The sequence below is a fragment of the Penicillium mononematosum genome (assembly GCF_028829835.1).
Source record: "Penicillium mononematosum strain IBT 11891 chromosome Unknown utg000005l:1.0-9366267.0:1.0-9372171.0, whole genome shotgun sequence".
Taxonomy (NCBI): domain Eukaryota; kingdom Fungi; phylum Ascomycota; class Eurotiomycetes; order Eurotiales; family Aspergillaceae; genus Penicillium; species Penicillium mononematosum.
Window position 1 is genome coordinate 218,794 of NW_026643275.1, and position 24,481 is coordinate 243,274.

At 49.0% G+C, this 24,481-nt stretch overlaps 10 protein-coding genes across 10 annotated transcripts; 3 read left to right on the plus strand and 7 right to left on the minus strand.

The window, feature by feature from the left end:
* Positions 1-851: 851 nt before the first annotated feature.
* Positions 852-4,212, plus strand: N7519_008207 (WD40 repeat domain-containing protein; the record flags this gene model as incomplete). The annotated part of the gene is made up of 5 exons (XM_057294983.1): positions 852-1,394; positions 1,451-1,722; positions 1,781-2,481; positions 2,523-2,616; positions 2,670-4,212. 5 exons carry the CDS (start codon positions 852-854, stop codon positions 4,210-4,212), a joined length of 3,153 nt encoding a protein of 1,050 aa, XP_057142865.1.
* A 622-nt stretch (positions 4,213-4,834) lies between these two features.
* On the minus strand, positions 4,835-8,694 carry N7519_008208 (uncharacterized protein; the record flags this gene model as incomplete). The annotated part of the gene is made up of 16 exons (XM_057294984.1): positions 4,835-5,338; positions 5,416-5,706; positions 5,777-5,914; positions 5,973-6,136; positions 6,185-6,270; positions 6,332-6,518; positions 6,574-6,719; positions 6,773-6,903; positions 6,957-7,176; positions 7,227-7,262; positions 7,326-7,377; positions 7,429-7,500; positions 7,675-7,930; positions 7,992-8,134; positions 8,296-8,589; positions 8,658-8,694. 16 exons carry the CDS (start codon positions 8,692-8,694, stop codon positions 4,835-4,837), a joined length of 2,757 nt encoding a protein of 918 aa, XP_057142866.1.
* A 406-nt stretch (positions 8,695-9,100) lies between these two features.
* Positions 9,101-10,418, minus strand: N7519_008209 (uncharacterized protein; the record flags this gene model as incomplete). Its single annotated transcript, XM_057294985.1, has 5 exons — positions 9,101-9,143; positions 9,196-9,392; positions 9,458-9,876; positions 9,993-10,208; positions 10,265-10,418. 5 exons carry the CDS (start codon positions 10,416-10,418, stop codon positions 9,101-9,103), a joined length of 1,029 nt encoding a protein of 342 aa, XP_057142867.1.
* A 215-nt stretch (positions 10,419-10,633) lies between these two features.
* N7519_008210 (uncharacterized protein) lies at positions 10,634-11,123 on the minus strand (the record flags this gene model as incomplete). Its single annotated transcript, XM_057294986.1, has 3 exons — positions 10,634-10,699; positions 10,827-10,849; positions 10,955-11,123. The coding sequence occupies 3 exons, from the start codon at positions 11,121-11,123 to the stop codon at positions 10,634-10,636; spliced, it is 258 nt and encodes an 85-aa protein (XP_057142868.1).
* A 692-nt stretch (positions 11,124-11,815) lies between these two features.
* Positions 11,816-12,845, minus strand: N7519_008211 (uncharacterized protein; the record flags this gene model as incomplete). Its single annotated transcript, XM_057294987.1, has 5 exons — positions 11,816-11,968; positions 12,032-12,133; positions 12,192-12,356; positions 12,411-12,495; positions 12,592-12,845. The coding sequence occupies 5 exons, from the start codon at positions 12,843-12,845 to the stop codon at positions 11,816-11,818; spliced, it is 759 nt and encodes a 252-aa protein (XP_057142869.1).
* A 686-nt stretch (positions 12,846-13,531) lies between these two features.
* On the minus strand, positions 13,532-14,871 carry N7519_008212 (basic helix-loop-helix domain-containing protein; the record flags this gene model as incomplete). Its single annotated transcript, XM_057294988.1, has 2 exons — positions 13,532-14,754; positions 14,808-14,871. The coding sequence occupies 2 exons, from the start codon at positions 14,869-14,871 to the stop codon at positions 13,532-13,534; spliced, it is 1,287 nt and encodes a 428-aa protein (XP_057142870.1).
* A 1,217-nt stretch (positions 14,872-16,088) lies between these two features.
* On the plus strand, positions 16,089-17,909 carry N7519_008213 (uncharacterized protein; the record flags this gene model as incomplete). Its single annotated transcript, XM_057294989.1, has 3 exons — positions 16,089-16,162; positions 16,242-16,353; positions 16,464-17,909. 3 exons carry the CDS (start codon positions 16,089-16,091, stop codon positions 17,907-17,909), a joined length of 1,632 nt encoding a protein of 543 aa, XP_057142871.1.
* Positions 17,910-21,744: 3,835 nt separating this feature from the next.
* N7519_008214 (uncharacterized protein) lies at positions 21,745-22,645 on the minus strand (the record flags this gene model as incomplete). Its single annotated transcript, XM_057294990.1, has 3 exons — positions 21,745-22,032; positions 22,101-22,327; positions 22,363-22,645. The coding sequence occupies 3 exons, from the start codon at positions 22,643-22,645 to the stop codon at positions 21,745-21,747; spliced, it is 798 nt and encodes a 265-aa protein (XP_057142872.1).
* An 85-nt stretch (positions 22,646-22,730) lies between these two features.
* On the minus strand, positions 22,731-23,084 carry N7519_008215 (uncharacterized protein; the record flags this gene model as incomplete). The annotated part of the gene is made up of 1 exon (XM_057294991.1): positions 22,731-23,084. One exon carries the CDS (start codon positions 23,082-23,084, stop codon positions 22,731-22,733), a length of 354 nt encoding a protein of 117 aa, XP_057142873.1.
* A 413-nt stretch (positions 23,085-23,497) lies between these two features.
* On the plus strand, positions 23,498-24,439 carry N7519_008216 (cytochrome c oxidase assembly protein; the record flags this gene model as incomplete). The annotated part of the gene is made up of 4 exons (XM_057294992.1): positions 23,498-23,697; positions 23,758-23,827; positions 23,899-24,340; positions 24,393-24,439. The coding sequence occupies 4 exons, from the start codon at positions 23,498-23,500 to the stop codon at positions 24,437-24,439; spliced, it is 759 nt and encodes a 252-aa protein (XP_057142874.1).
* Positions 24,440-24,481: the final 42 nt, after the last annotated feature.

The window sequence follows — 24,481 nt, forward strand, 5'->3', positions numbered from 1 at the left end:
GCTTATGGAGTACAGTTGCGTGGGACTTGTAATAGATCCTATGGGCGAAAATGGACAAAGATGATGCCAAGAGGCAACATCGCTGTAAATGGACAGGTCGAATTGTGGTGAGATTAGGGCATCAGGGTCCACGAGATCTTATTCCAGGCACGTGAAAGAGGTGTACAGACAACCATCCAAGCAAATCCACCGGACCTGTGGACCTTCAGTGGAACCTCCCGCGGGCCTCCCTTGGTTCTGATCTGATATGACCTTGTGATATACTCTGTAACGTCCAACGTACTCCGTACAACGGACTCCCAGAGCTTACGTTAAGCCGAAGGCCGGGTTTAGTGCGGCGACCTGTGCGTACACGACCCACCGTTCATCTCACGCATTTTCGCAGATCAAAGGGAGCCCAAGATTTCAAAGCTCTCGACAAGTGAGGATCCGGCAATTCCTCAAGTCCAAGAGGCCAATCAGAAGCCAAGCAGAAGCCCATATAACCCCATGGAGCCAGGGGCATCCAAAAGGTTCAAATTCCTCCGATCGACTGGAATGATCTGCTTTAGCGCGGAATGAGCCTCGTGTTTATTTCCTTTTCCTCTTCCTATACGCTCTTTTGGTGAGTTTAAGGGTTGTGTATGCATGGAGAGCTCGAACTTCGCTGATCAGAGCTTCATTTCAGCTTGCCCCCACTAATTCTACCTCCCTCCACACTCTCTCCTAACCACTCTCCGACATAAAAAATTTCCGACGCCTACTACTGCCTGACTGGCATCCACGAACCCATCTGGTGAACTTGGCTTGACATGCAGATATACCGCGCTCTCAGCGGACCTTGAATCACCGATCGCATCCTCTCCGAGGATATGGCTACTCCCACACCCCTCAGTGCGAAAAGCAAGCTTGCCGGACCCGGCGCATCCTTGAAAATCACTCCTTCGAACTCTCCAATCCTCCGACCAGGCACGCGATCCCCCAGCAAAACCTCTCATCAATCCTCCTTATCTCTCCAGACCGTTATCGGCACAACAACGACCACCCCCAATGGCTTTTCAAGCCATGACCAAAGCAGAAGCTTTGCGCTATGCGCTGGATCAGCAGCGGTTCTTGCGGAGTTAGACGAGGACGACAATATAACACAGCGCTTCTTCCGAGCCCGCCCCTCCGCGACAAGTGTCAACCCATCAACTTCTTTTTACAACCAGTCAACTCCCCCGGCCACCCCAGACCCACGATCGCGATCCTTGTCCCATATCCGGTCCAATCCACACCTGAATCTTCACAATGGGTCTCCGTCAAGCGAAGCTGTCGACAGCGGGAGTCCACGTGCGTGGTCTTCGAGGGAAAGAATCAAAGCAGTGACCAGTGTTTCGATCAGCCCGAATGGAAGATTCCTTGCGGTGGGAGAGGTGAGTGGGGGAATGTAAGCTAAATTGTTGCAAAAATAGCAGCTGACAACGTCAAGACTGGCTATAATCCTCGAGTCTTGATATTTTCGACAGCGAGAGATGCATTGCCGGATGTTCCTCTATCCATTCTGAACGAGCATACTTTCGGTGTTCGCAGCCTGGCGTTTAGCCCCGATTCTCAGTATTTGGCAACACTCGGCAATCCGAACGACGGATTTCTCTTTATCTGGACAATCAACCTCAAAAATGGGTCGGCCAAGCTGCACTCCGCGAATAAATGCACCTCGTTTATCAAGGATATGTGCTGGGTCGGCCAGAGCTTGGTCACGTATGTTCAACGGAATGGTGATAACTAGCAGTCAACTAATGTCTTTGTCTTTGTTCAGGACCGGTCTGCGACATGTGAAGGTCTGGCGTCTTCCAACGGTGATTCGGCCTGTTTCACCAACCAAGACACGCTTGAATGTCGAGGGAGCTCCCTCGCCCAATCCTGCTCCGAAAGCACTTTCTGGCAGGAATTGTCTACTAGGTGCACTGGGCGACAACACCTTCACTTGTGTGAACAGTATCTCCTATAACGAGGCTGTAATTGGCACAGACTCAGGTGCAGTTTGCTTCCTTGATGACCGCGAAGGATCCCAGAAGATAATCACGGTAAAGCAAGCTGGATTCAGCATCACCTCGTTGGCCGTTGACTTTGATCGAGAGTCTATATGGCTAGGTGGGCGAGGAAGGCAAATGCAGCGCGTGCCATTTGATGTTCTACGATCATCCGGCTCATCCACGCCAATGTCCCCTGCGCGCCTTGACAAGAGTGCGATCGACAAGAAAAGCAAGGCCCCGGCGATTACTTGTATGGCGTCTCTTAATTCCCATCTGGTCACTGTTGAATCCACCCGCGCGATTCATGTCTATCCGATTGACACCTTAAGCGAAGATGGTGAGCAGGAGGAGGGGGAGGCTTCCATGCCAGCCCATCGGGATCCAATTCTCGGTATTTGCCGTATGGATTTCCCCAACGGCTTGTCTGCGGACTTCTTCACGTGGTCCCGCAATGGATCGGTGAACTTTTGGGATGCCCAAGGAAGTGTCGAGGATCGAAACATATCGATGTCGACCAATTTCCAGGAAAAGAAGACGATGCGGCAAATGAACTCAAAGTTTTGAGGACCGCTGAAAATGCGGACTGGTTTGTCTCTGGTGACAAGCTCGGCGTATTGAGGTATGTGGAATTTTGATAGTGGCGACGCTCTTCAACTAACCCATTCGATGCAGAATATTTTCGAACTCCGAGTGGACCTGCCTCAACCAGGCGCGCGCCCACGGTGGAGAAATCACAGATGTGGCCATCCAAGGCATGGACGATACCTGGCTGATAGCTAGTTGTGGGCGTGACCGGATGGTGCAACTCTTCGAGAAACGAGACACCGAGTTGCAGTTGATTCAAACCATGGACGATCACGTCGGCGCCGTTGGGAAATTGATGTTCATCAACGAAGGCGAAAAGCTGCTTTCGTGCTCCGCAGACCGCACTGTTGTCATACGGGATCGTGCGACACGCGAGGTAGATTGTGGCACATCTGTTGCCTACCTCATCTCAAGGGTCATCACTCAAAAGTCCTCTCCCGTGTCGATGACACTTTGCCCAGACGACTCGAACATCCTGTACCTTTCTACCATGGACCGTTGTGTCTCGAAATTCGATATCCCCTCCGGGCATCAACTTCACTGTTTCAAAGCATCTGATTCGGAGACCGCTGATGCGGTGATTATGAGCTCGTTGACAATTGCATCTGAAATCTCAGGTCAGACCCCGAAGGTTCTTGTAGGTGTTTCGAGCACCGACAAATCTATTCGTGTCTATGATTTAGAGCGGGATCAGCTCCTCACTGGGGAATTTGGCCATACAGAAGGCGTCACTGATGTGTTACTCCTGGAAGACCGTGATAAATCCGATGAGTCCCAAATCAAGCGCACAGTGGTCAGTACTGGTATGGATGGTATCTTGATGATATGGAACCTATCTGTCCAGCAACAGGTCTCGCCAGACCTCATCGGGAATGCACGCGAGGACGATGAGAACCCTGTAAAGGAAATGACAGCGGCGAAGCCCCCTCTCCGAAAAGTTCTTTCCCGCAGCGAGCTCGCCGGATTTCAACGACCGGATAGTCCCAATCCTACAACACCAACACCTATACGCGAGCAATCTCCAACGCTACTTCGCAAACTGTCTCGACTCTCCCTAGCACCATCATCACTAAAGAACCATTCCGTCTCAGAAACACCATCCCCACCAAACCGCCTCTCCCCAACAACAGGCACACCACAAGACCGACGCCGCCGGTCCCCATCCCCAGTAAGCCCTAAAACAAAGACCCCAACACCCCGGAAACCCCACAGCGCAAGAACCACCAACCGCCGCACATCCCTCGACTTCCGCACTCGCGGTAAGACAACCCCGCGGAGTGAGTTCGGAAGCTTGGACATGTCCACCGAGCAATTGTGTCGGACTCTCCGAGCATATCGCAAGAAACTCAACGGCTCGAGCCAACGCATGCAAGCGCAAAAGGAGCTCGAGCGCGAGCTCAGTCTCACACTCCGCATTGTGGGTGGTCGTGGACAGAGCAGCGACGAGAGCGGCGAAACCGAGACGGATAGCAGCGGTAAGGATATGGAGCGGGAGCAGAAACAGAGCTACTCGGCAACTCCCAAGTCGCCCCGTGTTCCTCACCGTATGCCGTCTACCCCGTCGTTACGGTATAAAGGAGTGCGGCAGGTTTCACGGAGCCGTTCTTGTGATGCGAATGAGGAAGAATGAAGTTCATTCTCTCACTGGCTGTTCTTTTAATTCTGCTTTAGTCAGGGGCACTGCATTTCCGGTGTTTCATGGCTTCGGTCATTGCTATAGCGCTTTTATATCGCTTTCCCTTGATCCTTTCCTTTTCTTCTTTCTTATTTACTGGCATTTTGGCTTGTGCATTCGCTTGATTTATCTTTTTTGGTTTCCTTTCTCGCATCTTTGCATCATCTACTAAAGTTTTGGTGGCTTGGGCGACTTTTCTTTCTACTTCCTGATTTCTTAGAGATCATTCCCCTTCTGATGATACCCATATTTACCTTTGAGAGGCCGTAGGCCATCTCACCATGATCAAGATCATTGAATCCTTTCTTTCTCTTCATACATTTCTTCCGATCGGGAAAGCATAAGAATGCCTAATTCAAGTTTTTCAACTTCATCTCGAAAACTTAGAACTTCATTACACACATTTCTCCACCTTGCCCCAACCCATCTTAAATAACATCGAGCATGTCCATCCAATCCCCAACCTAATCTCAATCAGTAGCGTCTTGATAAACGCTTCTTGCTCATTGCACGCACTCTCACCACGGGACCCACTGGAAATATCCGGATCAGACAAGTCTAATAACTCACCAAACCCTCAAACTCCAATCAAGCTCCCCAGTCTGTTCTGAAGGGCCTCGACTAGCTGTTTACCTTGGGCACCAGGCACAAGCTGAGAAATACGAATAGCCTTGTCTGCCCAACGCTGACAGTCCTCGTCTTGGGTGGCACGGTAAAAGTCAGTGGCCTTGTTGAAAGCCATGCTAGCAATCTGCATCAACTCTACAGCTGGATATGTAAACACTTCACCAAGCTCCGACTTGGCCTGGATGGCATGCAGCCCATGCTGTAGGTGTGCACTTTCTTCAACACCTGCCTCTTCGTCTGCCATTGCGAGGACTTCGTCGAGAACTTCTTCAGCAACCTCGGGATCGGCCATTTCGACATCAAGAGAGGCAATTCCAGAAGAGGTTGTGTATTGAACCGGTGCAATGGCTAGTTCGAATAGACAATGAAGGTAATGGGGCAAGGAAACGCGGAATTCGCGTTGCCATGTGGTAGGGGGGTCGTCCTGTAGCTTTTTGAGCTTCGACACAATCCGCTATTGTATAAACGTCAGAAGCTGCTCAGAGAATGTTGCCTCCCGGTCATAGGAATGGTCATAGGAATAGAACGCACCTTGATGATACCTATCGCCAGTTTGGGTGGTAAGTCTAACTGGAGAGTCAGATCCATGATCGGGGCGTAAAACTTCGGACCAGGGAATGCATCGTCGGATACACATATGCTGGCGACATCCTGCCACATCGTGAGGTGCATGGCAGCCTCAAGGTCGAAGAATTTCGCAATATCATAGTGCCCGTCTTCTTTATAATTTGCATCATCATCTGTCTCCTCTTCTCCATCTTTCCAACCATGCAAGTCATTGAGTTGCTGAAAACAAGCGCGTACATCCTTGTAGTGCGATACCTGTAGAGAGTCAGTACCGCTGCCGATTTTGGAGGGAGGGGAGCTTTATTGAAAAACCGTCGAAACTAACCTTTTCAGTCGGATCGTCCTCGCAGCGGGCCTTGAGGGAGCTAACAAGGAGACGGAGGTAAGCAACCGCAAAGAAATGCGGCCTGGGTGCTTTAGAGCCCATCTCAGGGTATGCAATCTGACGATACTGAAGCGCAAACTGATAAAATGTTAGTAGACATAACCAAACAGACACTTAGCATGGGTTTAAAACAGACATCTCTGGAATAATCCAAGACAGAAGTAGTCCACAAGAGCCCGGAGGAGGTGATGAGTTTCAAAGCGATTTTGTAAGTTGCAAAATACAGCCATTGCAGTTGGGTGACTGAGACCTCCTGGTTGCCACCTTCAAACATGCTGTTCTCTTTTGCATAAGACAGGGCTATTTAACGATTAGCTTCAAAAACAGTTGCTTGAGAGCAAAACATACCATTCTGGAGCACAGTCTCAATACGGTTGCCAAGCCTCTGGCTAAATCCTTTGGACAGCTCTTCGGAAAGAAGAGTAATTGCAAATCTGTTCAGGGTAGCCAAGTTAGCCTTAGATATACGAAGTGACAGATTTGAAACCTTCTCACAGGTAATGTTCGGCAGCGGCAAAGTCGTCATGATAAATGTCATCTGAAGTCAAACATTTGATGAATTGATCAAGGCAGTTCAGTACTTCCTCTGGTTTGTGTTGTCTCTGGGCTTCCATTGCGCAGGATAGTAGACTCATTTGCTTGTGCGGCACGGGATGCAAAGGAAACCCGAGATAGAAATGCCCTTACATATGGTTAGAGTAGGTCAGAAGTGTCGAGTTTCGATGGGTCATCCATACCAGAGCCATCGTTTCCCTCCAGCAATGTCAACTTGTAAGACAAGTACATCCTTTGGCAATCCATCTGACTTTGGAATAGACCCCGATCGATTAACCGACGAGCAGCGGTGATATGTCCAGTCTGTAGGTAACATGCAGCCAGCTTCCTGAAAAGATGTTAGTCCTCTATGTAAATTAAACCTCAATTTTTTCCACTAACTTTTGTATCGCGACCTGAATGGACAGGGAGCAGTGTTGAAAGATCTTAGGATCACTGCACACCTGAAGCCATGACTGTGCAGTCCAGTAGTCCTTCTTGAGGAGTGAACCACCAGTTATCTTCCAGATACACTGTATACAATCAGTCAGTTGTTTTCATTGACGATGATGAGAGTTTGCCTTACGATCACGGTTGCGTGAGCTGCATTGGTGCTAATTGATGGATATCCACGCTTCTCTAGTGCGTCAATCACGCCCCGGAGGATGCGAATCCGCTTAGAATCAGAGAACTCCGATCTGCTCAAAAGTAGAAGGAAAGCAACAAAGCATTTCTCTCTCCATTCTTTTGTTGGCAAAGGGCGCATGAGCAAAATCCGAAATGCTTCCATTCCGTTATCTGAACCACTAAATAACCGTCAGCAAAGTCCCTCACTAGATGGGCTGTATCAAGGTACCTTGTATGGCCAAGAGACCGGGCGAATTGAAAAATTCTAGACGCACTGTTAGCATCCTGGAAAAATCCTGGATCAATCAACACTGGTGGGCCAGCTCACATCGGCATGTTCATATCTGTGAGAGTCATCTTCTCAACCAGACTCTTCAGACCTACAACAACAGAGTCAATTCAATTCGATCCAAGATAAAAACCGGTCTTACCTTGGAGTGATCCGTCGGTACCAGGATTATTATGTCCCGTAGAGAGATCAAAAAGGACCATAGCAGGGTGCTCTGGGTAATTCTAGAAAGGTCAGCTTGAAGTCTATCCTACTCACCACAAACATACTTCTCTCAAGACTCTGGTTTCAAGTTCGCAGATGACCGTTGACTGAATGCTTTTGACTTGCATACAAGCAACAACTGCAGCACGTTAGCCCAGGTCATCAACTAGATCACCGCACTGACCAAGGGAATGTCGAACAACCAAGTTCCAATTGTAGTAGTCTGGAAACTGCATCTGAGTCATAACGTATAAAGACTGCAAGTGATCGCTCGCTCTCTGCAGCCATGTGATTGCGATGTCAGGCAGGCGCCGTGCAAGCGCAGAGTCACCAATGATAAAACAAGTCTCGAAGATCAACTCTTCATCATCCGACACAACCGGCGCAGGGAGTTTAGCAAAGAAATGCTCGGCAATATCTACTCGGTCCTGCAGCCAGGCCTGAAATACTATGTCAGTCTGCTGTTAACACACAAAACAGTGTCCCAACAATACAACTCACCAGTCGAATACGAAGCAAGATGTATCTTGTGGTGACATTGCGGTTAATTGCCGGATCAAGCCCAAGATGAGCAGGTTGAACACTTTCTAGCCTCCGAGCTGCCACTGACAAGATATTCAGCGCGATTTCGCGTTGCTGGTTCACTGTTCTGTTGTTAGATCCGATAAAGTCAAAGAGAGATGTGATGCAGGATGATATACCAATGCAAATACGCGCCGTCCTGAGGGCCAAATCGAGAGCCCTGAGACTTCCTATAAAAAGTCAGATAAGATCACTTCAAAATATATCAGAGACCATGAACAACCTAGGAGATCAGGCAAGACAGCCATGTTCAACACTGCAAACGCAAGAGCCCTCACTTTGCCGAGCAACAGTACGTCCTCCGGATTGTGACCGCGCGAGATCATCAGCTCGGTGCAGTCGTTCCAAAGCAATGTCCCGATCGTATCCAGTTCCTCGTAACCCGATGTATTTGGCAACAGACAGAACGGGTTACTGTTGAGATCGCTATCCAGTCTGAAAATGACATTACGAGAGAGCAGAGGACTTGTCGAAGTATCGACTGTAGATAAGGTTTTGTGCAAGGCACGAGCAAAGTCTAAGGCAGAAGAGCTTTGAGGTTAGCTACCGTACCCAGTGGAGGATGACACAATGTGTGGCTCATACCTGCCAGAGTCTGGCGTGGTCCAGATGATTGCGCCATGGGGAAGACTTGGTCATTCGGAGACAAGAAAAGAAGACGAAAAAATATGAGAGATGGTAAGAAGAATAAGGGAAGAGAAAACGAGAAAATGATGGGGAAGATGGTTGGAGTTGGAAGAGCGACGACTGAGTCGTGGAGGCCTCCACGCGATTCAAAGTCCAAGTGCTTATTCGCCTCTTGAGCATCGCAAACGGGGCATATACACTACTCAGAGCACAAGACCCTTTTACTTCCTAGATATGATTCGACTGACAACAGACTGTTTTGATGTTGTACACATAAATCCAGCACTATACATTTTTTTGTGAAGAGTACAGCCAAAACTCGGGGAATCACTATACCAAAAGATGATACCAAAATAGAAGCCCTCGCGTGACATGAAATAAATAACAGTTTACCAAAAGTACTATTTATCGATGGGGAGGAAGTTCCCAACGATCAGAGACGGGCTGCACAGTGTTAGTTCCGGCACGTCAGTATCTGGGGACAGTGAACACTTACATGTTGTGATTGTCTCGTCTGATCGTAAACGAAAAGCAGCAAGTAATACCATCACCTGTTGATTTGGGATTAGGGCTCTTCAACGTGCAACTGGTGAGCATGGCCTTTTGGGTATTGTCGAAGGCGATAGCGCCGAACTTTTCCCAATAGCTGACCAGCTGGTCTTCGACGATGATCTCGTGGATAGCAAGTTTGCCCTACAGAGAGTAAACATGTCAGTTGAGTATGATATGACGTGGGGTTCTCCATTGTTGAGACATACATCTCGCAGACCCTCAACCGGGACATCAATCAGCTGTGCCATCTCATTGTTCCCTCGGAAGATTTCGCCCGTTCGACGCCAGCAGCAGGCCGGGATAGCCATGCTGGCAAATACACGATCGTACTCCATAAGGCTTCGCTCGAACCACATCTCTACCAGAATCAGTTCGATATCAGTCAAGCTCTGCATGCGTTCTCGGAACTTGGGCCGGAACTTGTCGAGCTGCCGCAGAATCTTTTGCCGGGATATCTGTTGCATGTTCTTTTCCATGTACTGGTTCAATCGTGCATACCCCTTAACGTAGTTGAAAGGTTTCAGCAATCCGGCGTCATATTTCGCCTTGAGAAGCTTGTTCATCCTCTCCTCTGGTGGGTCAGTTCCTGCCGGGTCGGCGGCGGTCATGTAGTACGTTTCTCGGGCTTTGTCATTGCCCACCGTGGAGGTCGGGGTTGGATCGAGTCTCCTGGCGGTACTTGGCTTTGTGCTGGCGGTGGAAGTTGTGCTGGAGGCGCCAACCCGTTCGGTAGCGCCATACCATTCATCGAGTTCATCAACGAGGAATCAGTGTAGATTCCCTGCATGTCTTGATTTTGGAACATTGCCCCGTCATCCAGGAGACTGTTACTGAGGAAATCTCCGAGCAGATTGTACTCGTTGGTCACCTCGTGTGCATTGAACATGTACGACGGGTGGAGAGAATGCATGTCCTGGAACTGATTCTGACCACCTACCCAGTCGTTGTATTGCATGACTGTCATACCACGTCAGCTTAATTCGGAGGTGAAACTGGATTCGTTGCGAACTCACGCTGAGAGTTAGCCTCGAGGCCCTGATTAGACGCAGAAAGATTCCCAGGCGGCACTGTTGAAGGCGGATTCACAGCTGAGGGTGCAATTCCGATCGTTGTATCAGGGAATGTTTGCTGACCAGCAGCATCGGCGACGTCGACACTCCTAGGCATGCCTTGTACGGGGCCCAATTCATTGTTAGACGAGCCCTCGTCGTCCGCAGCAGAATGTTCGTGTTCGCCACGTCCTCGTTTCGCAGTTTCTCTCGGCTCGTCATGGCACAGGTGACCGATGTTTTCGCTTTATACAGCGGGTGCAGGGCCGTTCCTTCATAGATTCAGACAGGTCAGCTGGTGCAATTTATTTCCCGCAAGTCTGCGTTCAAGTTTCAGATGTGACGGGTCGTGAACGGGGAGAGGGGAGACAGGTGTCGTACCGAGTCGCAGGTCATATGCTGTCCCACACGAACAAAATCCCGTTAGTAAAGCCAGTTCCTTGAATAGATACGTGCCAGCACTGATGTCACGGCCTATCGCATATAGTAACCAAGCATATTGGCATTCCCTGAGAGGTAAACTTACCGAGCGGCGACAATATACACAGGCTGGAATTGCGGGAAACCCTCGTTAGCAAAGACGTTCTTATCGTTATGCGCAACAGAATCGGCCGCGCCCAGATCCCTGTCGCATGCTGCGCAACGGCACCTTACCGTGATTCACCTTCCGGCGCTTCTTGGGACTGGAGTGACTCCCCGAGCCGGTCGTTTCGGCCTTGACCGCAGATGTTTGCGGGTTCTTGACGCTCGTATCCTTCCCTGCATCAGTGGACCTGGATTTTGTCGCATTGGAAGCGCCCAGCGGCGCATTCTTTTCGGACATTGCGCAAGAGTTCAGTGAGAACCACCAGGGCCGGAGCAAAATGGCTGCCTGCAGACCAGTTGGTAGGAGTTGGTAAACTTCAAAAAGTTCTTGGGGAATGGAGAAAGCGGAGTCACCCCTCCGAACTGCTCCGCATGGGGTTGGCTATTTGGGCACACGCCACTTTCGGGGCGAGACCTCGGTCGACGCATTACGTTTTTCTATCCTTACAATTGGCCGCATCTTGAATTAAAACCACATTGTGTAAAAGGCGTAAACTCGTGTTTATTGATTGCTAACCGTCTAGTTTCTTCTCTCTTTCCGGGCGGTGGAGCCTCGGGTTGTCATATAATCACCCTTGAAGCAGGACTCGCCAGGTTGGACTGGGTGCGCATTAGACTCGCATTACCCTTCTCCTAACATAATGTGATTCATATTTCACCACTGTGGTGGGGATATCCTTTGTTGATGAGAGGTGAGTCCAACCGTACCCGGGTTCCACCGTATGCAGCTATTCAGCGACTGCATTGGAATTCGACCACGCGACAAGGATTGCATCTGTGACTCCCGGTCGCCAAGCGCGGTCAGTACTTGGTTTGCGTTTTTAGTAAACGTGCATACCCTGGGTCCCGAGGCCCTTCATGTGTCAATCATAAGCGTCAAAATGCCGGGATTGGTGGTTTTGTATGGTGCGGTGATGTCTAGTGGGACGATCAGTCGTTCGGCATCGAGTATAAATCCAAGGCAGCTTGTGAGCGAGTGATGGCATCCCCAAGTCCTGCGAAGGGGGCGGTATTGCTTTGCATGGATTGAAGATGGCCATGCAGTTGCTTCATGAGTCCTTGGACTTCAGGGTCGGTCTCCAACTAAAATCAAACACAATGGTAAGTTGACAGAGCGGGCACGTCTGGTTCAGGAGCAGTCCATACTTCGTCTAGAGTCACTTGGCTATCTTTGGCGCCGAGAAGCGCGAACTCAGAGGACCCCTCAGTTTGAGGAAGTGCATCCAACTGTCGGAGCACGGGGTGCTCCTACGGCCGTAAAATATTAGCTAGTCACACTTGGAAACAAGGTGGGTTTGCCGCATACATTTTTCGTCTGTCGTTTCCTTTCAGCCTCGGCCCGTTTGGCATTCTTGTCCATTTCCTGGAGCGACTTTGTTTCTCCAGCAAGGAGGGCTTCTTCTTTGGCGATCTCGGCTTTTAGTAGATCGACACTATCATTCATTGTAGCTAAATGGCCCTCGAGGGAGCGCTAAGAACGTGATCAGTATGGACTTGTTGTCGGCAATCGTAGAGGGTCACATACGTGCTCATTCAGCGCAGATTCGTAGTCGAAGCTCGAGTCCTTCGTTATGGGCGGAAATGGCATTCGCGGGAGTCGTTTGCCTAAACTAAAACAACACGGAGTGTACGATTAGTCTCATCATCTCTCTCTCAAGACAGTGGTAGCTCTGCATAAGGCTACCAGACTGGGCATGGTGCCTTACTTTCGCACGACCGCTTGCACAGCACCTTGTGCCTCAATTCGTTTGCACTCATTGTGATTCCGCATTATCACCGGTCGTTCGAGGGAGTGGAACATGTCCATGACCTTTCCCTGGACGGGTTCTGGCAGAGGGGCCCATTTCGACTTGATGGTCTTCTCTGGGACACGGCGGACATGAGGCTTCAGATAGGCGTAGCGCTTGGAGTCGTCTTCCTGCGAGGCATCGTCGCCCACGTGCTTTCGTTTTGGAGGCATAGTAAGTTGAGGGTGTTGGTGGTCTGTCGGGTCCACAATTAAGGTTACGTCGGCGCGTCTTCACATGCAGGCAAAACAGAGCGGTGGAGACTGGACATGGAGATACTGGCATTCCGACTTCCAAGGGTCTTGGTATTTTTGGCCCATTAACGTATTCGAGCATAATAATTTTAAAATGGAAACTGTAATAGAAACCGAATCTTTCCTCGAAATTTCAAGAAGTATTTCTAAACCGGCTTTTAAAAATAAGCGTGTGTAGGGAGCACACACCTACACCATACATACCTAGCTTTTGCAGCAGAAATTTACATCTTAATATATGAACCAACCCAATTTTTAAACACATTGAAACATTTGAATACTCAAAATATGTTCTGCAAATACAGGCCTTTCGAATCATACATGTATACATATGCACTAGGGTATCGATTTTTGCCGAGGATCAGCCGCAAGATGACTTGCATCACCTACAACAATTAGATGTAAAAAAACACGGCGATGAAACAGAATGCAGAAAAAAGGAAAATGGTATCGAGTTGCCGGGATTTGCGAAGATGAAATGCCAACTCGCCGACGTGCATACACAAAACTGTGCACCCGCTGAAACGCTTGCAATCCTCGCGAAGAAAAGAGGCAGGGGCCATCCATGAGATCATATTAACGTTGTGATCGTGTCACAGAGGGTATCAACGCGGCATCACCAAGCCATTAATGCCCTTCAAGTCATGCAGTTGACTTTGGAGAATATCATTCCCCCGGAGAAGGTCTTCAAGCCAGTCGGCAGCTCCAGTGAGCATTGCGCTTTTGCTGAACCCGCCGCCTCTAAGAGCAGGGACCAGTGTGCACAAGTCTTCGAAGCCTTGACGGATTAGATTTCGGCGTTTCTGCTCCGAAAGAATGTGGTTGGTCCGTTTTTGCTCTTCTGTAAGATTCTCTCGTGCAGCTTTGGACCCTGGCTGTAGTCGGGCTTTTCGAGATATGTCCGTTGATATCCGTCGGCCTTTGCTGATAGATCCTCTAGATTTCCTAGAGTGCGGTCGTGTATCATTGTCATCTGAGTATTCATCGGCCTCCTCTTTCAGGGCTCTTTGCCGTTTTCGGGGATGTAAGCTCTCGTCCAGGACAGCACTATTTCGGAAGGGAGGACCTTGAGGGGGAGCCCCAACCATGCGCTCTGGACTAGGTGCTCGTGTGTTTGCGGCACTGCTTTGTGGTTCGAAACACCCGAGGTGATCGAGCAGGTCATTTGTCCGCTGTTCTTCGTCGGGCTGATCAGGGGGACGAAGATAGCCTTGATCCATAAAACTGGCATCTGAGCCCCATCGCAAACTGCGGGCCTTTCTTGATGGATGTTGGTCCGCAGGAATGGGGTCACGGACGTCAAAGAACATCTCCGAGGTATGATATCCAATTGGGACATCAGCCCGGGGCGGAGGTGGATTTGAACCCTGCGCAGTACTGCCAGTATGTGAATTGTTTTTTTGTTGTGTCCCATGGATCGGGAGAGACTGTCCAGTGAAAGCCTGTTGTGCTAACGTGGTTCCCAACTCTGATCCATTTACACCACTATGGTAGAGCATGGAGGCTGCGGCGAATATATCCGAGCTCGTAGGGTTGTCTGTCATCATTCCCCCAGCGGCCTTGCCTAGCCCATGCTGCTGAAATGAAGGCTGCGATAGGGATGTGGTTGATCCCTCGAAGTTGGGTGGCAGCTCACCCGACCAGTCAAAATTGGGTGCCCCGGATTTATGTTCTTGTCGCATCCAAAGATCATTTGTAAATTGGTTTGCGTTCATGGTTGTAAAGAAGTTATCGAGCATATTTGATTCATTATCGTCAAGAAGAGAAGGTCCTGGGGGTAGAGCAGGTGCCTGTTCGAAGGGGGTGTCCATCGGGGAGAGAAAGGAGTCTGGAATCGGGTTAGAGAGTGCACAGTACAAAGGCATTCTCAGAATCACTCACATCCAAAGGGAGCAGCCGGAGGGGATGTGCGCCCGGTCCGAACTTCAGCCCTATGTCCATTCATAGCGAAGGGCGGTTCAATATCAAGAGGGATTTTGTATGTCGGAGTGTCGGTCAAGAAAAGGGTTGATACTCTGATGCTAAGAGTAGCGCGGACCAAGGCGATACTGTCATGCCTTGGACTCGAGCGCAAACTGCAAGATGATAGAGAAGGTTCGACTCCACAAAAGAGGGACGCGGGGGGTCGATCAAGGCCACGGGGGCTCTCTAGAGTTGATAATGCGACTCGATAAGGAGCCGGTTAGGTTCGGCGCAATGGGGATAGCAACAAGAAGATCAGGGATAACTGCGAAGAAAGAAAGAAATAGAAAAGGGATCAAGAGAGTGTACAAAAGAGAGATCCTGTAGAAGAATACGTGGAGAGTCTCGCATCAAAAGCAATCGTCCTGTTCGGCCTCGACCTGATCACATGCAAAAATTTGAGCGCGTGACGTAACGGTACCAAAATTACAGAAATTACAGGGGATCCGCTGTGGCTTACAATGTATCCTCGGTATTTAGTACGTTACTGGGGAGAGCTGTTAACCCCCGGAGGACCCTTCCCGAGGTGAGAGACACCGACTTCCAAGGTCGTCTGCAATGCAATCTGAAAGTACTCCGTACACTGCACCCTCTGTTATCGTTTGATTCTGCTTCGGAATACACACGGAGTAAACTTTCTTATATCTCTTTCTATCATTCTTATTTTGCAGGGAAACACATAGCCGGGTCAGTGCGGTTCATCTCCTTGTTTTGGATTGTTCTCCTGGGATCGTCCTCTTATTATGGGGGCTTAAATTAAATCATTCTTGTTCAGCCCCGCAATCCCGACAATTCTGCTCCGAAAGGTCCATTGCTTCGGATGATCGTCCACTGTCTTCGCTTACCGGTTCCCTCGCCCCCGACTTTGGATCTTGTTTGCGGGGCGTTTTCTAGGGCAGGGACCGAGGTACAACTGCCAAGTCTCTAATAGGCCATTATTACACAGGATCCACGGTTGATACATAGTCCAAAAACGATTGTGCAAGTGTCAATTTCCCACTGCCGGAGAATACTACCCAATTTTCAGGAGGTGCAATTGTAGGTCACTCACAGATAAAACCTACTGAGCTCTTACGCCTCCTGATTTTCTGATTGGTGAGGAGATCCTTGTGAATCCCATCAGAGTTTACAGTTGGCTGACCTCTCGTCGCCGATTAGTTCGGGGAACTGTGATGTTGACACCTCCCGACGGATCATGACATGAGAGTTTCCGGCAGCATGGAACCTGCACTCCGGAGACGCCATGGAAGGGACAACATCCGGGTATTCAAGCCGTGAGTCCATGCGATCTACTACCCTTGTGGCTTGGTGCAACTGTGTGATCTGAAGAGCCCTTGCTGATTGTGACTGTAGCCTTCTTCGCGCCTATGCGCTCGGGTACCTATCTTCCGTCACCCCGAAATTGGTATCTTCTGTGCGTCGACTGCGCAGTAAGGACTGGACTGCGCAACAGAAACTTCAAGAGGTATGCCGTGGCATTACATAGTATGGAGCTGTTATCGCGACTTACTATGTCACCCTAAGCCTAAGTCTATCGCATAATTGAAGTGCTATAGCTGACCTCGATTTGAATAGCTAGCTAAAGTCTTGACTGGTCCTTTGCGTCTGAACAGTTTCCCAACAGCTTGTGCTTCCCTAGTTGGTGGCTCAGCCCTATTACCAATAGGATTGTATCGTCTGTGTGCATTGATCACAGCAAGTCTCTCCGGACGTGACGTTCAGATCTCACAAAGGCTCGACCGCTTAATTAGACTCGTCATCACTTTTCTATCTGGATGGTTCAGTTTTCAGCTGCTCAACAAAAACCGCATCTGTCTGCCAATAGAAGATGTCGGAGCTATGCGGGACTCCACAGATCAGGGGCAAGACCGTGGTCAGGCTATGGCCAATCCGCTGGAACATCACCGTCCAGAGTTAGCAGGGAGGACAATGGACCTCACCATCTACATGGTCACAAGAGCCATAGATGCGGTTGCGTGTGTTGCATGGGGTCGCTGGTCCCGTCGCCGCCAGGCCCAGAATCGCTGGACGACTGTCGAATCACTTGTTCCTGGCTTCGTTGATGCAGGTGTCTTTGCCATGAGTGCGGCTGTAGTCATGTGGGCTTGGTTTTATCTCCCTGAAAGACTGCCCAGAGCCTACGAGAAGTGGATCGGGGAAGCTGCTCAGGTCGATTCACGTTTAATTGAAGCCCTGCGCCGTGTTCGACGAGGAGTCTTCGTTTATGGAAAGGATACAGGCCAGGCACCTCTCCTCCAGTCGATGTGCAAAGACTACAACTGGCCAGAGGTGTGGGGAGACCCAGCAAAAGTGGCCCCGATCCCTTGCGAAATGGTTCACATGGGTTGTGGCCCCAGTTGTGAGAAACACGCATTGTATCGATTTGCCAAAACCTTCAAATTTGCCTGTGCAACCTATATTCCCCTACAGATTGTTTTCCGCCTGCGCAGGATGAAATCTGCAACTGCCCTCCGTCGGGCCCTTTCTGATGCAGCACAATCATCTGCCTTCCTCGCATCCTTTGTGAGCTTATTTTACTACAGCGTCTGTCTGGCCCGGACACGACTTGGCCCCAAGATTTTTGATGCGAAGACGGTCACTCCGATGATGTGGGACTCTGGGCTATGTGTCGGTGCGGGATGTCTCATGTGTGGCTGGAGTATATTGGTTGAAAAGACGCGGAAGAGGCAGGAGTTGGCGCTATTTGTGGCACCCCGGGCTGCCGCCACGGTTTTGCCACGGTTGTATGATAAAAAGGTATGTATCGGACCCTCGCATCCTCTGTTCACAACAGGGTTACACCCACATCCCCTCCTCCCCCTTCTCAATGTCTCCAAACCAGCCTGTGGCAGGTTCCAAAACAATCACGAGATGCTGACGCGTGTTGATGTTTGCCAGTATCAATACCGAGAGCGCATCGCATTTGCCGTTAGCGCTGCTATTCTTATCACTTGCCTCCGGGAAAGACCTAGCATGGTAAGAGGAGTTTTTGGTCGCATCACATCGAGTGTGTTGAATTAGACTTCCTTTCACTGAGATGCCTCAAGGCATCAAATGGTTGTATTAGTTATTATTATTTTAACTCTGACTTCTGGGTGCCATTACCCTGTATTATTTTATGAACTTTGCATTCTTATCTATATATGTGCATTCAAATGCCTCGAGCCTAGTTATACCTAGTACATTATGTATACTTTCCCTGATGTATCATCTTCGTCATGCACGGGGCAAGTAGTATCATCCATGGATGTTCATACCAACAGTGTCCTGGTCTTCTGTTTCTATACCGGTCAATTAACCGCTGGTCATGCCAACTTCGCAGCCTAGGCAGCCGGAAGGGTACGGTTGAACCTTCCAGTTTGAGGACAATCATGATCCGATTAGTCTTCATTCCCAAATCAAGTTTTGATTCGAGATACCCACATTCAATATCCTTAGATGTACCATATTTAAGAGATTCGTCGACTAGCTAGGTTCTTTTACCCAGTATCATTGTTGATTTTGTAGTAAAAACCTGCATTTTCAATTAGCCTGAAAAGCTCTGTTTTTCATCTGGGAAACTGTGCTTTTCATTCTGAAAGGAAGGGTCATAGGGGACCTTTTCAATCTATGTACCATGGATTGTGGGGGGGTGTTGAATATTATGACTTCATTGTTGTCACATGCATAGAGAGCTGTCGCAGCAGGATCCAAAATAGTGCAATGGGAAGTGAGGTGCTCCAGCAGAGCGCAGGTTGGCTTTTTAATCCTTGTTGATCTGCGGAGAGGTGGATCGGGTTGGACAGTTTGCTGAGGAGAGACAGGCTCTTGCTAAGCATTCTCCTTTGCTGGTTGAATCGATTCATGGAGCAAGTTCGGGAGCGACGATGGCAATTGCATGGTGGGATCTTGATCTAGCTGCACATCCATAGGGTAGTCTTGAGACTAAGTGTGAGGATGGAGACAATGCTGGTCTCCGGTGAACGCGGGGCTCAAGGATGAAACGTTGGTAGTGTCGATGAGATGCGGATTGTGGATCTGCTCGTGGGGTCGTCAACGCACAAGCAAGGCGGCAAACAAATGACCAAGGTTCAGAACCTTGTTGACAATGTCAATACCCGGCAGAAATCTACACGGGGACTGTCACCCCTTGTAGGACCAGCAAAAAGCTGTAAACCTGAAGCTGTTCCCACTGCTTAAATAGGCAATTCTCCGGCTTGGCGAAGATGATATCCGTGAGTTGTAAGCTTCGTTGGACTCGGGTCCCCAGTAATTTTTGATGTAGAGGGGTGCTGGGCATGGCACTACCCCATGTTGTGCGTCGAACGTTCGATCGTACTAAAAGCTGTGCGTTGAGATGCACTGTGCGCCGGCACAAATCCGAGGATATTGACCGATGGTGAGATCAGATCAATAGAGTCTCCGAGCTCTTAACCCGTTGAGATCTAAAATGGACATGAGATCATGAAAAGGGTTTACAATGTGTATTTGTAGTATGGATGACAGTTGTAGCTATGAAGATGGTCTATCTACTACATGGGAACGGTCATGTGACATCAGGGAGTATTCAACAGGTTGAGCTAGAACTGTGTTCTTCTCCGAAATATCTCTTGCCACTGGATGAGGCCGCTTGTGTAGTTTCTGGCGCACGTCTTTCCTCGTTCCTATGGTTGCTGCTTATAAATTTTCTTGCTCTCGAATCTCGCGGTGTTTTTGCTGATAGTCAGGATTCTACCCAGGAGTTTGACAATAATTGCTGACCGGCTGCGGGTCTTAACGAGGGGATACTTGTTGAATCTGACGATAATCGTTGTGGATTGTTGCGTTGAGTAGGGTGGGTTCCCTCGCCCTCAGTGCGTGGATCGACGGTTAGTTATGGATCCTCGGCGGGAACGATGAACTGTGACTTGGCACGATGTGGCGAATCTGTCGTTCTTATCGGTAATTGTTCTCTTTGGAGATGCTGGTAACTCGCCTGTGTATGAATCGAAAGGCTCTCCTTCACCGCGCACATTGTCTGGCGTTCTCGTATCGAGCGGAATTCGGACCTGACTCTAGATATTGATATTGTGTTACTTCCACTCGCTCACTCGCTTTATGATACCCTCCATATCCATGTCTGTTTACTACCTACTCGAGTTGATCGTCTCATCTTTATTCTGCTTCATTCAATCTCGAGTCGCCTTCATTCACGAGATCGCCACAACTAGATCTCGCGCCAGGAGCTTGTGTCGTTCAATGTGACTTTCTTTCAAGGCCGTCGAGTTTTGCTTGACTTACCAGATTTCTCTTGGTTTAGAACTTAACTTTCTACAGCTCTCTTAATGAATCTATCATTTTCATATTCCACCATGCAACCTAGTCTCTTTTACCAGATTATGAGCTATCGGAAGCTCCATTTCATTATCACCATGCCGGTCTCTCTGTTTGATGCCATCGTCGCCCATCTCAACCATATCAAGTAAACACCCTCGAGGGTCTTACGCACGACGGGTTTTCACTTACACAAAAACAAGCAAATCCGTCGTTCCACGCGGTCAAGTGCCTCCACGACGTACAAAGTGGCTCTCTCTTCGACGCACCACCTCACAATCCGCTATTAACGCGGCCGAACACCCCTCTATACGACGTACACCATCATCAGGTGCTTCTCTATTCGACATACCCTACAACAATCCGCTATCAATGCGATCACGTACCTTGTACCTCTCTCTACGACACGTCTCCTGCAATACTCCAGTTCTCTTACTTATCCTTATCCACTTGCGCAAGTCCACTCTTCTTATTGGTCTGTTCGTCTTAGCCTTAACTGCTCTTGGTCTCATTCCTTGACTGTCACATATCTACAGGTACTTTCCTTTCCCAAAAAAACATAGCACCGATGCAAACACCACGTCTCCTGCCATTACTACAACTGAGAATGCCACAGTCAGCTATTTGTTGTCCCGGATCCTATCCGGTAACAAAATATGTAAGGCAAGCGATCTTGCTGCACTTCTTCCCTAGTGGCTTAACGACTTCGAAGAGAATAAGCCAGTTTTTCCGGGTATCCCAGAGCTACCAACTCATCTTCTACTCCCATTCGGCACTGCTATACTGGAGCGGCTGGAGGGGATAGGGGCCTCTTTGGCCGATACAGAGGGGTGGATGGTAAAACTCCATGCCCTCATGGCCAACAAAGCACATGAAATGATGTTGCAGAAGTTGGAGTCTATGGCGGATGAGGTCTATAATACGCTATCGAACGAGGCCAAGTACCTCTCTTCTCGACGCACCCCCAGAGTCCACTACCCGCAAGGTCAACATTGCTTCCAACAGCAGTAGCTTCGGCGAGGCTCTCTACAGCCAACTCCGCAACGCTACCTTCCTCCGGACTGGTCTACACAGACCTACGTTATCATCATCAGCAGACATTGAAGCGCGTACTGTATTAATATCGCTCGTCTGAGGCACAGGCCTTCCGGGAAGAGGTTGCTTAGCGAGAGAACACCCATCGGCGTCTTTCGGGGATTCCTAACGACCGATGAACAACGCCTACCGGACGCTAATCAGTTGGCAGCGGCCATGCGTATAGACGAAATTGATGATGCGCATGAGTATATATAATAGCTCTCATATACAGTTGTTAAGGGAGACTAAGATGCACGGTGGAATGTGATAGTGATAGATTCATTGAAGCTAAGTTCTGAACTATGGGATTTGACCGCAATGTTCGTCGAACCGAAGTCTCACAGCTAGAATTGTAGCCACCAGGAGTGGGAAACAACTAGTAGAGGGACTCGATAGTCACAAGAATAAACGTATGGAGCAATCCTACCACATATCATTGTAGCAACAATAGCAACATCAATATTCACCGTATCACCCCCATGGCCTGTCATAGCTCATGGCCCCCATTTCCCATGTCCCTCGATATAATGGGCAGTGTGTAAGTTTGAGCGGTGTTCATCTGTGCTATAGGCCATGTCCAAGCAGCCAAACGCCTCATCATATCGCCATACTCAACATCACTAACCCATTCCCGTTCGTCAAATGATCCCTTAATTTCATATCTCGTGCACGGATAAAAATCCAAAGTCTCTGTGAAATGGACTTTCAATCCACCATCATAGTACCCAGATAGCACACGGGCACGAGGGTACTTATCAAACGTGACAATTGTTGTCTGGTTCTGATTAGTATTAAGATACCGTAATATCAGAGGGAATACTAACCGGGAAAAGATGGTGCAACTGGTTGTTGTCGTTCTGCGATGTGCTGAGACGTATTTTTCTGCAAATTCATTGCTTTCAACATTCGATTGGCGAGCACTACTAGCTCGGTGATGGATGGTCGGTCCTCATCAGACATGTCGATCAACGCCACAGCCCACTGACGGCATTGGAGAGGATTATTTCTGTGGCCTGTGCGTATAATCTCAAAATCGTGATTATCCTCCAGGGGTTTGAAACGGTAGGACCCTGGATAACTATATAAGACGGTTAGAAGGCGATACTATGTCGTTCTTTGTGCAGTGTCACTGACTGATAGACATTCCATTCGTATACCATCCGGGCCTCTTCAGCCTCATAAATCTTCCTCTGCCTCTCTTCGTTTAGTCTGCGCCGCTCTTCGCGTCGTTTGCGTCGCTGTTCTACATGCTCTTCACTCTCCTTGTCACTTTCCTCATCACTATCCCACTCACTCGTCTCCTCGTGCTCGCACATATGTTCGTCGCTCCCATCAGGGCTTTCAGCTTTCATTGCGCTCTTGTTCGCCGTTGGGCTCCTTTTCGTCATTTTCTCCCTCGCGCATGTCTTCCTCACTCATTTCTTTCGCGCTCTTCTCAGTGCTTTTTTCATCCTCTTGGTCTTCAGGTAAGTATCAGTTGAGCCATTTCATATCTGTCTGATAGTATAAAAAGGCCCTCATCAGGTAATAATATGGTGTGGCCTTGGTGTAGGGGCATCCCCATTCCCATTGCTTGGTTGCAAACGGCTCGTCGTCCACTTTCTCTTGAGTAGGATCTGGCATCTCTTCCTCACTAGCAGCAAAATAAGGAGATGGAGACCCTGTCTCCATCTCCATTTTGGCGACTGAGATACTTAGATGCTCCATGGTCTCATCGGTAATTGAAGCACCTTCCATCTTCCGTAGAGCTGCGTGGATGTTTTTCATATGGTCATAGCTCTGATTGAAGCGTTCAAGTAGTACTTCAGGAATAGAGGGATCGTTCATCTTGAATGAATATTCAATGGAAGAGAGTGTATATCTTGGTTAAGGAGGCTGAGAAAAAAAATCGAGGGAGGGGAGGGGAAAGAAGAATTTATATAAATCTTTCTAAGGGAATAGCCCATGTGATGTCACAAAGTATAAGAGACTGACCCAAGTGGTTTAGCATGTAGATTTTTACCATATCGGGAGACGGCCAAAACCAAAATCAAAGGCCGTGAGGTGGGTTTTGTCCGTTTCCGAATATCTCGCGCAATTGCCCGAACAGCATGGTCTGATGTTGCTCGCCGTTTAGATGTAACGTGACCCCGGGGCTTAGGGCTTATCGATAAGCTGTTGAATCACGGGAGTTATCACGTGTTGGGGATACGCTGGATCTCATGCGACTCAACATCCAATCCCATTGAAGTCATAGAACCATGTTTTCAAGATTATCCCCCTCACTGGGGCGCTCTGTGCTGACGGGGACGATCCCCCAGCGTTCAATCTATCTCCGAAAGAGCGTCTTCGAGGTAGAGCGGAGGTATTTCTCGAGGAATTTCCTGCTTCATGAACAACGCAAGTCATCTGCAGCGCCTTTTAATACCCCAGAATCGCAAAAACGCAATACCTCTACAATGTGAGCTGGCATTGAACCCGTATTGGTGGGAACCCATATGCTAACAGAGCCCCCGATCAGGTATTATACCATCAGTATGATCCTTGGGACGGTTGCCCTTGCATATGGATCTGTTCCTCTCTACAAAATGGTATGACAAGCTCTCGCTCGATCCAGAGTACATCCTATACGGAATCTCAATCTGATCCCGATTGATTACAGATCTGCCAACAGACCGGTTGGGGCGGTCAGCCCATTCTCACCCACCGAACCGGCGACGGTGATACCTCTGCACGTGTGACACCAGTAACAGATTCTCGCCGTCTGCGCATCACATTCAACGGCTCAGTGTCGGATGTTCTCCCTTGGAAGTTCACCCCCCAGCAGCGCGAGGTCCGAGTGCTACCCGGCGAGACGGCGCTGGCATTCTATACGGCAACCAATAAGGGTCCGAATGATATTATTGGAGTCGCAACATACAGTGTCACGCCAGGTCAGGTCGCGCCGTACTTTAGCAAGATTCAATGCTTCTGCTTTGAGGAGCAGAAGCTCAATGCGGGAGAGTCGGTCGATATGCCTGTTTTCTTCTTCATTGATCCTGACTTTGCCACCGATCCTAATATGAAAGGCATTGATACTATTACCCTGTCATATACCTTCTTCAGTAAGTTTCGTGCCTACACTTTGCTTTCCTGGCCTCATCTAACCAAGAACAGAAGCGAAATATGATGACAATGGTGTTCTAACGCCAATCGCATCATAAGAAGCTCATACCAAGGGCGCACTGGACATTGTATTTCAACTG